Genomic DNA, 15724 nt, shown 5'->3' on the forward strand with positions numbered 1-15724 from the left:
CCTGTTAAAAAAAAAAAAAAAGGCTTTAAAATTACCTTTGGTTTCTCTGAATGCCAGCTCAAAATGCCTATTTTCAAACATTGCAGCACATCCAAAAATCTCACTGAACACCAGCGGACATCTGGCAGAATGAAGTATGTGTGCATACAAAATCTGGGAAGATGAAGAGCCCAAAACAATGTTCATAACAAAACTGGCTGAGCTATGCATGTCAGCAGCCTAACTGAAACTAGATTAAAATCACCAAAATCGAAATGTTTAAATTAACTGAGTGACCTACTTTTGAGTGTCACATAGTTTGTAACTGTTAAGATGTCATAGTTTTGAACTTAGAATCAGCATTCTAGCTGCATATGTAAAAATTGTATTGACTTAAACTGGGGAACAAAAAGTGACATTTTAGCTGAAACCTGGCTTAATGAAACTGAATTCTGCCTGACATCTACCCCCACAGGAGTTAAAACCTGCTCAGCCACTCTTCCCCTTGCCAAAAGGAGTTGTCACCTCTCTGATTAGATTAGGGGTGGAGCAGCTGGGGACTACAGGGAGGTGAACAAAGGCCTGTCCTGGACTCAGGCAAATGTTATATTGGGGGCGTCGTAAAAATGGCTTCCTCTTGGGAGAAGTGGGAGGAGAAGTGCCTCTGGGAGCCACCCGAGCTGGAGGCGGGGACAGGCAGAAGCTTCCCCCATGTGCTTTGGAACCTAAACCACACCAATCTGGGCCAGAGCATAATTTTAAAAAGATAGATAACTCATAGTGCGGACTTGTCAGAATTATATAAGTAATATCATTATTTTTGTGATTTTTCTGTGAACATTTTGAGATGCGTTAGGACCCTGTGGTGTATTCTGGGGGGGTGCTAGCGGAAAATAGGGTCTCACTCCAAATGTCTGCATGTTAAAAATCTGACACTTCATTAATTCATGTCCATACTCCTTGCGCACATGTGTGTAAATTTGGGTAAATGTCCGATATTGCAAAACCAGTTAAAAAGCGCAAAATGTTGTCATTTTTGAATGCAAGCCCCCAGGAAGATCAGAGGCGGACAAGCATGGACCATAAGGAATATATAATGTGCACATGTAATTTCAACAAATTGTATATCTGGGAAGGATGTATTTGAATCCAATATATATTTGTGGGCAAACTGACAAGGGGAGGTTCCTCTGACCATAAAACCTACAGCCTCACTATGACTCACATATCCTTCCCCCAATCAAGGAAGAGAGGAAAGATTAACCAATGATAAATTGAGAGAGGGGCTGGCTTAGTGATGCTGCACACACACCCACTTTCAAAACACATAAAAAGAGACTGCTGGGACAGGTAGAGACATTCAAATCCAGTTGCTGCGGAGCGTTTTGCCGGACCACACAACATCCAGAAGATACCAGTTCCAGACTGACTCCAGCTACATACTCCAGAACCTAGAACTTATACTTTAGAACCTAAATCAGAGGCCTAAAACCACAAGCTGAGTTCTCTGCAGCATGTCACTGCAAGCTACTCACAGCTGGGTGAGCTGCTTGAATCCCTTGCCAAGAACTTTTGCCAGGACCAGTGCAGAGATCCAGGAGCCGTGCAGAGACTGCTGTATCCGGACAGACCAGACCAGACCAGAGCCAGACCCGACCAGACCAGACCGTGCAGAACCGCAGACCCAGAGACCAGATCGCTGTGAAGTGCCGCTAGCCTGATTGATCAGATCCGTGACAAGACCCAGTCCTTCCAAATATATTGTGAGTACAGCTAGGACGGGGCAAAACCAAATCTCTTAGTTTAAAGTAATATAATTCAATCTATTTAACCTAAGTAGAACTGCCTCCTAACTGTCACCTGTCATTTGTAAAGCTGCACCACTGTCATTTGTCAATTCTGCAGCTGCAAAGCTGTCACCTGTCATTTTGAGTTTACTTTAAATCCGAAAAACGACCTTTACAAAAGCGTTAATATCTCTGGAACCGTTTGGGCTACGAACTTGGTTTAACTTGCCTCTGAAAGCTTAGAATCTAACCGACTTCCTACTCCTTATACTTGTTCCGCAATCACGATTCACGCACTCGCGAATTTTACCGCGATTTGCGATTTGGTTAAAAATCCAGCCACGTGTAACCATCAGCAGTCATTTCTTTCCTTGCTAAAAATTTGTTTGCCTCTTAATCACCATCTCTGAATCATTGCTAAAGTGAGCCTGAACTCATCCCAAGTATCTCTCACTCACCCTGAACCTCCTAAAGGGAATGAAAAGCATTTTCAACATTTTCCCACCCATTGCCATCACATTTAAAAAGCATTTTGGGCCTGTGTCTCAAACTCCTACCGGTTTTCTCTTGCTGGGGGGGAACTGAATTTCGTATTGTATTTGATTGCATTCCTGAGAACTGTGTGCTCCTCTTTCCATCTACTTCCATGTCTTACATTGCATAGGGGAGGGGGGTGAATTGCCAGAGAAAAAGTGATTACATTATCTTTTGCTAAAATCATCTCAAGTATTTCTGTACTGCCTTTTATTCCTCATTGCTTTTCCCTTGAAATCATAAAAGTATTTTTGCTACTTGATCCATCCTATACGAACTCCTCATTGATTATAAAGAAGTGTGCTAGTGTCAGATTACCCATTGTTGATTAACATTATATTTATAAGGGCGATATCGATTATTAATTTATTATAAAAGCGTGGTATCTATATTTTGTCTTATTTCTCAAATAAACCTTTTAAACTTGCAAAACAGAACTACTTCTTGGCTCAGTGGGGTCAGGGGGATTCTAAGAGAGGGGTGTTATATAGGGGTAGTCATCCAGAATTCATGAACTGGACATAAAGATATATCGATAAGGGTTTCCATTCAGTATCCCAGACTAGGCATTGACTTAGCTGTAGTGTTGAATTGAATCTTCTTACACACCATAAAATAATGAAGAAGCCAAATGTTATGAGAAGTACTATGGGCTTGCCTGAAACCAGTCTGATACTTTTAAAATAAATTATTCTCTTCGGCCCATTTATTTAATGTATGTAAAATTAAGGAGGAAAACATTTTACAACTATAATCCAACATTGCGAGGAGTCTGTAATTAAAGGGATATGTTCTTTTGCCCCTTTTTAAAAAACAGAAATAAAATAGATTCACTCCAACTAGGCAGGACTATTACCTGAACAATACAGGAAAATAAGCTGTGCAAAAAGACCGGCCCAGAATTTCGAGTTTTATTTTATTACAATATTCAGCACGCCATCAGGACCTGAGGCCTGGGGGGCCTTTATTCTCTTAATGACCTCAAATATGTCTACCTCTTCAAAACCTTCCAGAGAAGGGGCAGCCTGTCTATAAGGGAAGATCACAGCGCCAACCAAGTTATGTTCAAAATAAAGTTCTGTAATATAACTAACCCAAACTGTTACAGTTCCTGTAAAGTATTCCCTACCAGGAATTTTCTTTAGCTATACCTGAACGTTTTACTATGATTCCCCTTAAGGAAGCCGAAGAGAAATTTGCAATTTGCATTAATCAAGTTATGCTTATGGTTATTCAGCCAGTTCTTGTGCCACTTGGAGAGGGAAACTAACTGATTATCCCTTTCAACTCGAGACGGGGATCGATATATTTTGATGGCTCCAATCGCCATACGGTGAGCCTTTTTCCTTTTATGTATGATAACTATGATAACATTGAACTATCCCAAGGATACATTTGTATTATTGTGTAAGACTTGGTCCGAAAGAATCAAGTCCAAACAATTAGCCATCGTATGTCCCAGCCATTCTGCAATAGCAGAAAATCAGGGGCATAATGATTGTGCATGAGCATCCGGTTTAGTTGCTTGACTTTGTAATCAGACCAGATAATATGATTACCCTGGTGATTCACAGTGATGTCAAAACAAAAACAAGAAATGTGCCTTCCATTCAAGGAAGGCGTGATCACTAAGATCTGTAACATGTATGTATATCTGAAGGACTAGTCATGTGCATCAAAGGAGAGCTAATAAAAACATAATCAAGATTAGAAAAGACCATTGCCATTAGTCCAATTATGTTTTACAGCCTTTCCACCAGGATCCTTCATGTTCAAGCAGCTCAAATCAAACACAGTCAAACATTTCACCCACTTATGCCCTGCAGAAATCCCTTTTACACCAGACCAAGACAGTGCAGTCTAACTGCTTAGTTCCTCCGCGATATCCACGGGAGAGAGGTACCAGTGGGCATTTAAATCGCCTGCCACAATTAGATTGCTGCCAGGGAACATATCAATCCATATTTAGCAAGAGACTCGCAATAGATTTTTGAATGATGGTAGTAAAAAGACCAGAAGGAGGGTCATAAAGAATGAGAATCAAACTCTTATTTTTTTATTCTCCATTTGTGATTTTGGTCATACATGCCCAACCTTACACAATAAGAAAACAGAAATACATATACATGTTCATATATAAAGAATGCATACAGAATAAAAACAAAAGCAGCAACAATTTACATATAAAACAGGTTAAAACCTAAACAGAAAAAAGATTCTATACAAAATATATAATGAATCCTAAAACACATAGGGTTCAAAGCTTACTACCGCAACTTAATCAACTCAGCTGCTTTCAACACTTTAATAGCAGCGATTGTAACAAGGGTTTTGTCACCACTCGATATTCTATCGAAGAATTGCACAGGATCCAGTGATGCATAGTTATGAACAAATCTGCCCAGCCATGTAGTTATAGCTTTTTTTTTTTTTAGAGCAGGGCAGTTAAGCAAGTTATGTTCTCTATTCTGAGTCCCTAATTCATTCTCCCACAAAGAATCCTCTCGGTGTTTTGTCACCCAAAGATCTTATATGTTAAATATCCCCCATTAGGAGTAGATTAAGCCTGTATCGTAAGAACTGTCGGAATACATTGGGACATTTCTTCAGATCTATAGGGATGCTTCCTTGAGGTTGATCTAAAGATGAGAGACTTTTGTAGAGTCGGTATTCTCTCATTTCTGCTAATGTATTAAACCAGTCCTGCTGGTCTTTTTTTATCAGGTCGGGCTGCTCAGATACAGGCCAAAAACAGACCCCCCCTGAAAATCTAACTAGACTAACTGAATTGCAAGCAAGATTGTCACTACCACAAGGCGTACTTCAACCCTAACTCGAAGGCGAGGATTTGGGAAGATTGTTCCTAAACTTCGAACGCCTGTCCGAACAACTTGGGTGGGGAGAAAACATTAAGCCAACTCATTTGAAACACAGCCAGCGTCTCCAGAGCAACAGGAACCTGACATACTACTGTAGAAAAAGGAAATTAACATGTACCTCTAAAGTTTCTAAAACATATCCAGTTGCTGATTCTTCTTCCAAATTTATGAAGTATTGTTACAGAATATGCTTATACCTTTTTAGGCTGCTTCAAATGTGGAACAATATTTGCAGTAGGAGAAACAAATGCAGCTACTCGAATGAAAGTATCATCAATCAAGACATGCTTTTAAAAAGTAAATATTCATTAAAACAAGTTCTTTGACAAAATAATATACATATCAAAATTATTAATTTGAAATTTAAATTTGTATGTTAGCGTGTATTTATAAATGTGGGCTGTTGCTATTAAATAGCATTAGAATACAATGAGTATATTAACAATAATTGTATTACAATACAATATTTGTATATTTTAAAACTAAAATAAAATTATATTTTTAAAAAACAATTATATATCCGGTCACAAAAAAGGCAACAAATTCATGAAACAAATAAAAAAAAATACATTAATATTAAGAATTCATGCAACACATATAATTTTAATTGAATTTCAGGCTGTACAACACATGTAAACACAAAAATAGCTTTTACTAATTAAAACATTTAAAACTACTAACATCAATAAAACAAAATAAAAGTTAAATATATATATAGATTCATATTAAAAACATGTAAGCCTACTTTTACATCCTCAATTTATGGGGAAGAATTTGAACATGTACATAAAAGTATTCATGTTATAATTTGAACAACCTTTCATTCTATAGTCTTCAAAAAAAGATATACATGAATACATTTTTAAAAATTGGTATTTTCAATTGGTCTCTTTTTTTAAAGGTTCTTATTAAAATGTGAGGTAAGGGGGATGACTTTAAAGGGTTATGTGGCGACAATCACAATTACATGTCTATTTTGTCCAGCTTAAACCACTCTTGCAGGCCCCTGATTCCTTCAGTATGAATGTGCACTGTGCTACCTATTATGGGTGGACTTAATCTTTGTGGGTTGGGGTTTATTATCATTTTTTTGAAGAATGCACTAACTTTGAGGAAACTTTTTATGAAAATGGTTTCAATTTAAGGTTTTTGTATTTTAAAATATTGCATTGTTTTACGAGGGTGCAATGTTTAATTTTTTTAAGATGGCATGTGTAATTATCAGTTGCTGTTGTTTTTATGGGTACTTTGTGTATTCTGCAAATAAACGTTCTACTAAACTTTCTACTACTAAATATAAATAATTTCAATTTTACACAACTACATCAGAAAAACACAATTACAACAAAAAATCGTATATTTCAATTAAATACATCATCAGACAATTTTCAAAATAAAATAGTGTAGGCATGGACCTTTAGCTTCACCCCTTTACCAAAATTAGGTCAACCGCTAGAATTATTAAGTGTGACTTTTGTCCATAAAGTAAGTTTATTGTACAGATGGCCGGGACGGGGTTTAGAAGAAATCTAACAGTCAAACTAACCCTGGTCTCCCTGAACTATACAAAGAACACATATTACACACAGTTTGCAACAGTTAATACACTCCCCCAGATACCATTTCAAAGGTATCCCCCCAAACATGATTGGTTGCCCTGTACAGAGAAATCTAAAACTGATACAGTTCATTGGACACAGACATTATAACACAATCCCCTAAAAACGTATAATTACAAGGTTTACATTTTCAACACATCACTTCACAAAAACCTCTCCATATTTGGTGGCAGCCTTGTTTATTAGTTACTCAACAACAGAATTCCTATTAATGATGCACACAGGCCTACCCTAAAATTACCTAAGCACATGAAGACGATAGAAAGACACGTAGCTTCCCCTTTTGACCTATTCCTGTTTGCTAACATCCGATTTTTATGACTGGATCTGTTCTTTAAGACTCCAGTCTTACTAGATACCTTCCCATTCTCTCATTATAACATACAGCCATGGGACCAAATAATTCTAAAAATCTGACCAGTCTTTTCTTTCATCAGGCCTAGTGCTCTAAATCCTCCTCCCACTGAGCCTTTTTTTCATAGTATATAGTCTCCACCGGTAGCGTGGCCATCAGGATTAAAACATATTCTGTCCCAGTCCACTCCTTTGACAGACTCAGAATCAGACGACTCTGAAGATTTTGAAAGGGGTTGAGAGTTATTTTTTATTCTGATTCAGAAACCACATGGGGGGGGGGGCAAAAACTCCCAAACAAAATGGCCGATGTAACCAATATCATCACCCAGTTGGCAGCCCATCAGATACAAGCCAAAAACAGACTCCCAGAAAATCTAACTAGACTAACTGAATTGCAAGCAAGGTTGTCACTACCACAAGGCATACTTCAACCCTAACTCGAAGGCGAGGATTTGGGAAGTTTGTTCCTAAACTTCGAACGCCTGGCCGAACAAATTGGGTGGGGAGAAAACCTTAAGAAATGCTAATTGGGACCCTTGATAAAAGGGGAACTCGAAACATCTTATCAACTACTCAACCTTGCACACGGAGCCTCCTTCCTAACATTCAAGGAAGGCTTGTTGAAAAGAGTATGGCAAAGCTGCTATTTTTATGGGCAGAAATTACGATCCCTTAGGATGAACCCGGGAGAAGCTCCTAAAGAGAATGGATCAAAAACACGCTAATGCTATGGACTAATAATAAAATTCTAGAAGAACTGACCGAGATGATTACCTTAGAATAATTTACAAATTCCTTCCCCCCTTTTTTGCAAAAATCTGTACTTCAATTAAATCGACCTACCCTAGCTATGGCCATTGAGACTGCGCAAAGAAACACGCAGATGCGGCTAAATACTTCCAGTCAGCCCATCGATGGGAAGATCGAAGAGATCATAGACCCATCTATCGACCCACATCCCAGGGAATAGATAAACAAAGGGGGTCATGCATAGTCAAGCAAGGGGTGCCTTGAGAAAGAGTCGAAAATAAAAATGATCCACGATCTAAAGATGAAAGCGGAAGCGAAGAAGTAAAAGGAAGCAAGCCACCTCTGAACTGTCAGCTTGTGCTGGAAAGGCTTGAGCGTGTGCTGTGCTCCAAGTCCCACCTTGTCCCATGCTAAAACCGTGGGGAAGGAAGACCCCTAGCAATCACATCCTGACTTATGATTTGAGAACACTTCTTTCTTTATAGATACCCTATCCCACACTCTTTCTGTAATTTAGTTGTAAGGAATTGGCAATAGGTTTTTTTACCCTGCATTTATTGTTCAATAAACACTCTTTAACTGTGATTACTCATGCCTGTCTTTACTGCTGCCACTATGAGTTCCTTACACACGCCATAAAAGGACACTGTAAAATCATTATAGATTAAGTGCAACAGTGGGTACCTTTTTTTATAAGGCCCTCCTTTTTAGTTTAATATCAAAATATTATGCATGCTAATGCATATTATTTTGTATGCATATAATAATGCATATTATTATGCTTGCTAATGCAATATTAGCCAAGCTAATGGGCTGAGCTGCAAACTTTCCTTGACACATGCTTGCATTTCGTTCAGTATGAGTGTGACATAGATCTAGCTGGGAAAGTCTAACAAGACAAGAAGTCTATAATTGTCAGGTTCAAGGTGGACCCCTTCCTTAAAAACAGGAACAGGTAGTGAGTATTTCCACTTATTAATAATTTATTGTTGAGCAATATTTACCGGCTAACCAAGTAAAGTTACTGGGTATATCACTACTTACTCTCCCGTTCAACATGTGCATTATGTTACATTCCATTAAAAAAGGAAGTCCATTATTCGCTGTGTACATTCCCTTTGTTCTGTTTCACGCTGTTTAAAATTCATCATTAGCCTTCTATTCACCACCAGCTATGCACTGAGCATTGCAATCACCCACAAGGATAACTAGATCTTTGGCACATAGTGCAGATCTTGCTGCTAATATATGATGTAAGTCAGACAATATTTTATTTGTACAATTTGCCTCCTGGGGAATCACAAATATTGCACAACAAAGGGACACATTTATATTTCTTAACAATATCCTGTATCTCTGCCACAAAACAAATTAGGTTAGGATTGAGTGGCTTAACTTTAGTGATCATAAAAAATGTATAGCCCACACAGCCCTTCCAAGCCTCATTAATTAGGACAGTAAGTCTGTTTGTGCATTTTAGAAGTAAATCCACTCCCCTGCACCATAAAGATATTACATTTGATAAGTTATTTAATCCCCTCAGGATCACTTAGGAAGCCCCTACTTACTCTCACGGGAACTCTACCTTCTCCCTATTCCAAACAGAGTTTGCATCCTCCTTCTCTCTAATGTGCTAGCTCTTATCTCCTTGTACACAGGGTCCCATCCCCCTGAAGTCAAGTCACCACTCCTGCTAGAACACGCTCAACTTGGCACCCTCAAGTCTGCCGGACTGTTGGGAGGAAAATCGATGCATTTAAAGTTGTAAAAAGAAAGCAAAGTAGAACACAGGAGCTCACCTTCACTTGGTCATCTCAAAATGACCCTCACGTCTATACCACAGTGTGCCAGCATACAATAAAGACCCATTCAAATGCTGTGTTCAACAAAACATCCTTGTAACTCCCAAACGGTTTACATAAAATCTTTATACATTATCATGTTGGGTCTGCCCCATTTCTGCTTTTTTCACATGGGGTAACAAACTGAGATCCCTGCAAAACCCTATCACCAGGTAATCCTAGTCACCAATTCTCATGAACCAATTATTTTGGGGGGACAGGTGTCCTCAAACCGGTTAGCAGCACTTTTTCAAGCATATGCATTCATAGCCCGCTCTAAACCCAGGCCTAACAGGTCTGGAGGCAGAGTGGCCTTGATCTTCCCTGAATGGCTCCTTGCGGCCATCATTCCCACTCAGACCTACTCTTCCTTCGAATGCCTCGTCTGCAGGTTTGTTGTCTCTCCAACCCTCTCGTTGACTCTCGCCACCATCTGCTGGACCCCTGGCCCGGTCTACCTCTTCCTCTCGGATCGGTCTGACCTCACCTCTTCTCTTCTTGCCTCCACCTCCAAGCTTCTCCTTTCTGACACTTCAATATTCACCTTGATTCTCCTGATTCGGCCACTGGACTCTTCCGCAGCCTCTGTGACTTCCTTGCCTCACCATACTTCCCTCTGGTCCGATGCCCTCAGCTGGACACACCTTGGATGCTCTCATCTCATCAGACATCCCCATCTCCAGCCCTCTCACTATACCTCTGTCCTGGTCTGATCATGCTCTCTTGTCCTCTGACCTTGATCTCTTAGGTCCCATGGCTAAGCCTCTGTCATTCGACCAATGAAGCGGGTGTCAGTTGCTGCTTTTGCCACTCCCACTCCTGCCACAGACTCCCACGCTGATTGTGCCCTTACTAATCTTCACCACTCTATCACCAACACCCAGGACATCCTTGCTCCTGTCATGAGGATCTGCATTTACCTGCCTCCAAGCATAAAACCTGGTATGACTCTGACCTAGCCTCCCTGAAACGCAAGTGCAGAGTTGATGAGAGGAAGTGGCGGGCTTCAGGAGCATCCTCTGACAGACTGGCCTGATGCCTGCTCCAAAGGCAATACAGACTCTGCATCCTCTCTCGAAGAGGGCCCATATCCAAGCAGTATCCAGTGATATTACTGAATAGGTATTATTACAAAAACATTTTTAACAAATCATTTTTACTGAAAAAATCCTCATTTAAAAATAAATAAATAAGTATATATACATGTGGGGTGGGGGTGGGGTAAGGGGTTAAAACAGGTGTGGAGTATGTCAGAATAGGCTTATAGACAAAGGGAAACAGGGGGCTTCGACCTTCTGTGCTTCACTGGCCTCTCACTTCTTAACCAGATTTCAGGACATCATCTTCTTGCTCTCCTCTACGCCTCTCCCGCCAGCTCTCAGGCCTCCCTTGGGCCCCTCTCCCCTCCTACTCCCCTCTTTGTCGCCCTTAGCACTGGATGAGGTCTCTAGACAAGTCCTTTTTTGAAAGTCTCCTCCAAACAGGTGCTCTTCTTCTCCTCCAGAACTATTAAGGACAACATTGCGTCCCTTGCGCCACGCTTGGCCAATTTCTGTAATCAATCCTTTGTCACTGGCTCCTTCTCGCTATCCCTCAAGCACTCCCTTGTGCATCTTCTCCTCAAAAGCCTCTGTCACCCCCTCCTGCCCGGTTAACTACTGCTCCATCTCCATTGCCCCCTTCCTGGTCAAACTCCCTGAGAAACTGGTTATCTCCCAACTGATCCAACACACTGAATCTGTAGGTTGTAGGAAACTGCTCTCCTGAACACCCATGAAGGCTTGCTTTCTAATCTCGATTCCAACTCTCCATCCGTTCTTATCCTTCTGGATCTTTCATCTGCCTTTGACAAGGTCAATCATGCCACCCTGACTAATCGGCTCTATGACACCCTTGGCATCACAGGTCTGGCACTTGACTGGTTTCCTCTCTGACGGACCATCTCAGGTTCAACTGGGCCCTTTTTTCTCCCCAATCACACTCTCCACCTGCCGCATCCCTAAATGCTCTATCCTCTTGCCGTGGCTCTTCAACATCTACTTTGCCCTTCTGGCCCACCTGGTCTCCTCCTTCTCTCCTTACTTCCAGTGCTATGCAGACGACACACATCTCTTGTTTAAGCTTCCCTCCATGGCCTCCTCTTCCTCCTCTCTCATCCCTGATCCCTGGATGTATCACTGCTATTCAGGCACAGTGTGCTGCCATTGCTTTCTGCCTTAATGCCAGTAAGAATGAGACCCTTCTCATTGGGACCCCAGCTCTCCCCCTTCCCTCCTATGCTCTGGCCATCCTCTACGGGTCTCTTCCCCTCACCCTCTTGTGAGGCAAAGAAATGTGTCACCTTTGACTATTCTCTCTCCTTCTCTCCTCACATCGCAGACCTTGCCAAGACGGCCCACCATCAGCTGCACCTCCTGGAAGGCATTCTCCCTTTCCTCACCTTCCTCCAGAAACCCAATCTCTCCGGAGCTCTGGTCCACTCTAGGTTGGACTACTGCAACAGTCTCTTCCTCAATCTTCATTTATCCTCCCTTGGCTTCTCCAACTAATCCAGACTAGGACTGCAAAACATATCCTTGGCCTGACGACCAAGGACTGCATCTCTATAGCCCTAGAATCCCTCCACTGGCTCCTGGTTGCTTCTTGGATCAAGTTCAAGACCCTTTTCATCATTCATAATGCTTTCTGGGGCCTGGGACCTCGCTACACCCAACTCTCTCTCCCTAAATACCTCCCTTCTAGAGCCCTTTGCTTAGAGAAGCGTCTAATCTGCAAAGAGTTGGAGCTAGAAGACCAGAGAGTGGGGGGTAGATCTCTCTCCTCTGTAGGAGCCTCCCTCTGGAATTGTCTCCCTGCTCCTCTCAGGCTTGAGCCGGATCTTCTTAAGTTTGGAAGCTCCTCAAGACCCTCCTTTACTCTTCTTCTTCCCCTCTCCCCCTCCTTCCCTGATAACGCCTAACGCCCCCATCTCGTAGTGACTGGCTGCCTGGTTTCAAGCTGAGTTCTACAGTGCACCAGTTCCCCCCCCGACCCCACGCCCAGTCCACCCCCTTCCTCGCACTTAGCATGTGGAGCCTCACCCCATGCAATCTCTGGCACTTGGCCACCAGGCCTCCCCTTAGCACTCACCCAGCCCTTGTTGCCCTCTCCCCCCTCTTACACCCTCTTTCATTGCACTCTTTTTCCTCTTGCCCTGCACTTCCTTTCCCACCCTAAGACTTCACATTCATGCAGATCGGCACTCCAATTGCACGATCCATTGTTATCTTTCTCCCTTGTCCCTCCCCCCTTTTGCCTTTTGGTGCTTTGAAACACCATTTGTTGCATAGGCGGCTTACAAATATCCAATAAATAAATAGCAAAAGTTTTTTTTATTTTTTTATTTGTTGCCTGTCTTTTTCATTTAAAGACAGGCCAAGTTGTCTGTAACGTATGCCGTCCTTTTGCCGACATTAATTCTTTAGAAGTACTTTACTTCGAAATAATTCGCAGACAAAGCTTATCTAAATATATATGGAGGATAAAGGGGTAAAATTGGTGGGGAGAGGTTTGGGGGAAGGGGCAGGGGGCTAGTGTAGGGAGAACCCCCAAATAAACCCCCAAATAAAAATTCAAAATTGTATGAGTTTTGTCGGCGGAATTCCGACAAAGTAAAGTACTTCAAAGGAATTCCTGTCGGCAAAGCGACATGGAACCGCCTATGAATAGTAGTATAGGAATTCATACATGCTGCATTCTTTGAAGATCTGGCGGTTTACTTTTTACAGTTGTGTTCCTGCAGAACAACTCTGCTTGACAACCACATTCAATATGTAAATGAGCAATTGTGCAAGCTGCTATTTTTAAAGTAAAAAGCACAGTTTAGTTGTATAAACAATAGATGTATATGTGCCTGAATATTAAGAATGTTGATGTTACCCTTCATTACATAGATTGCCGTCTTATCGCTTGCTTGCTACTTTGCCGATATGGAGAATACATATGGTCTCCAAGTTGTGGGACATATTCCAAAAGGGTAATGTACATTTACTTGCTTTTCATCATCTCTTATGGCAACTTGAAACATGGCAGAATGCATGAAACCTATTGTTGATTTGTATTAAAAGGTTAGTGCTGCAAAGGTAAAAAGGTGCAAAATATGTTTTAATCAGTATAAACCACTTTATAGACTATCCACTTAGCCACTAATCTGGTGATTTCTTTTTTTGGATATTTGATATACATTTTTTCCAAGATGTTCGCTCAAGAATGTTGTTATTCGGCTGTTTGATGATTTTATTTTTAAAAGGCATGGTGCACAATTGAGTGTTAATAACTCGAAGACATACAACCATAGTTTTAGGACTTTCATAAATTCTCCAGTTCAAGAAATCTCTGGCGAATCGATTTGACAAACCCGAGGTATGCCCACTTTCATGTGGCCCTGCTTTGCAGAACGTTGCCAAATTTGCAAGAGTTTTTGTTTTTTAAACTCTTTATTTAGGTTGCAGGTGAGCAGGTACAGCTAACTCACGGGCCACATAATTACAGCGGATTACCATTTCAAATGTACAGTTTTTACAAATCGCCATTCTCCAATGTATATTATAACTCAGATTTTATCCTGTTCTTGTCTGGTATGGTATGCCTTAAATGGGCTCCAAATGTCTTTTGGTCTATTGACATATTGATCGTCCAAGTGTATCCCTCCTCCAGTTCACTCAAAACTGTAATTTCTCTTAACCACTCCTGGGACGTTGGTGCCCTACTGGACTTCCATTTCAACATTATGCATTTTTGTTGTCAGTAACAGCCCATATTAAAAAGCCTTCGTATTTTGATGAACATTTTACCTATGTCTCCCAGCAGATATTTCAATTGTGTGAGCAGGGGGGCTCGGTGGGGAACACCGATCACATCATGTAATGCCCTTGATATCACGCGCCAAAATTGTATAATCTTCGGACAATTCCAGTACATATGCATTGAGTCTTCCCCCTCATACCCACATGTCATACATTCATTCGTTGTACCAGGATGGAATCGTCCTACCCTCGCTGGAGTATAATGTAGTTGGTTCAATATTTTTAAACTGTATAAGTCTCAGTCGAGTGTTCAGGGATACCTCTCTCGTTAGCAAACAATATTTTTGCCATTTTCAATTTCGTCAGTGGTTATTTCTAGATCCCTTTCCCATTTAAGTTTAGCTTTATTTTGCTGCTGTTGGCCTGTCTGAATTGACTTATATAATTTGGAAACCAGCATTCTGGGCATCTCTTCTTTTATTATCATTTATATTGGTGTACAGGGCTCGGGTTCTTGTGGAAGGGATGGCCATTTGTGGCGCACTGCCGCCTTTATATTGAAATACTGCAGCTGTTTGACAGGGTTATCCCCCAATTTCTCCCTGAATTCCCCATGAGTTACAAAGGTCCCTCCCGGAAACAGGTCCCCCAACCTCATAATTCCCTCGGGGTTCCAGGCTTTCTGTATATCAGAATCATATGTTTGTGGTAGCCCAGGGAAATTCCCTAGTGGTATTCTGCTGTTGTATGGTGTATTTATATTCAGTCTTGCATGTATCCGCCTCCGTGCATTAACCACTGTGCGCACTGGGTCGAAATGGCACGAATCTATATACTTCTCCTCAAGAATTACGGCCTTTAGATCGGAGGGGCTGCTTCATATTGTTCCAGTTCTAGGTGGGCTAGGGCTGGGGATTGTAAATACCAATATCCTGCATATTGTGCATGCGCCACCATGTAGTACAACTCCGTCTGGAGCGGCCAGTCATACGGTTCTGACAGTCCCTCCCAGCTAATCCTAGATACCCCATTGCCCCAAACAAATGGTATCGCCATGGATCTGAGTCTAGTGAAAAATCCACGACCTGGCCATATCGGGATTGTGGTGAAATAATAAAGCAATTTGGGTACCACTACCATTTTCAGTAGAGATAGTTTACTTTATAAGGACATCAGGAATTTGGCCCATGCTGC

General features: G+C 41.3%; 1 protein-coding gene across 1 annotated transcript in view; it reads left to right on the forward strand.

Moving 5' to 3' along the window:
* The window catches only part of SLC26A7 (solute carrier family 26 member 7), an 888192-nt gene that overhangs the window by 470403 nt on the left and 402065 nt on the right, over positions 1 to 15724 (forward strand). Inside the window, exon 6 of the mRNA XM_069622129.1 lies at positions 13679 to 13761. Coding sequence (XP_069478230.1) covers positions 13679 to 13761 — 83 coding nt within the window. The remainder of the gene's footprint in view (positions 1 to 13678; positions 13762 to 15724) is intronic.

Source organism: Ambystoma mexicanum, chromosome 5q, assembly GCF_040938575.1.
Source record: "Ambystoma mexicanum isolate Mex_15411 chromosome 5q, UKY_AmexF1_1, whole genome shotgun sequence".
Lineage (NCBI taxonomy): Eukaryota > Metazoa > Chordata > Amphibia > Caudata > Ambystomatidae > Ambystoma > Ambystoma mexicanum.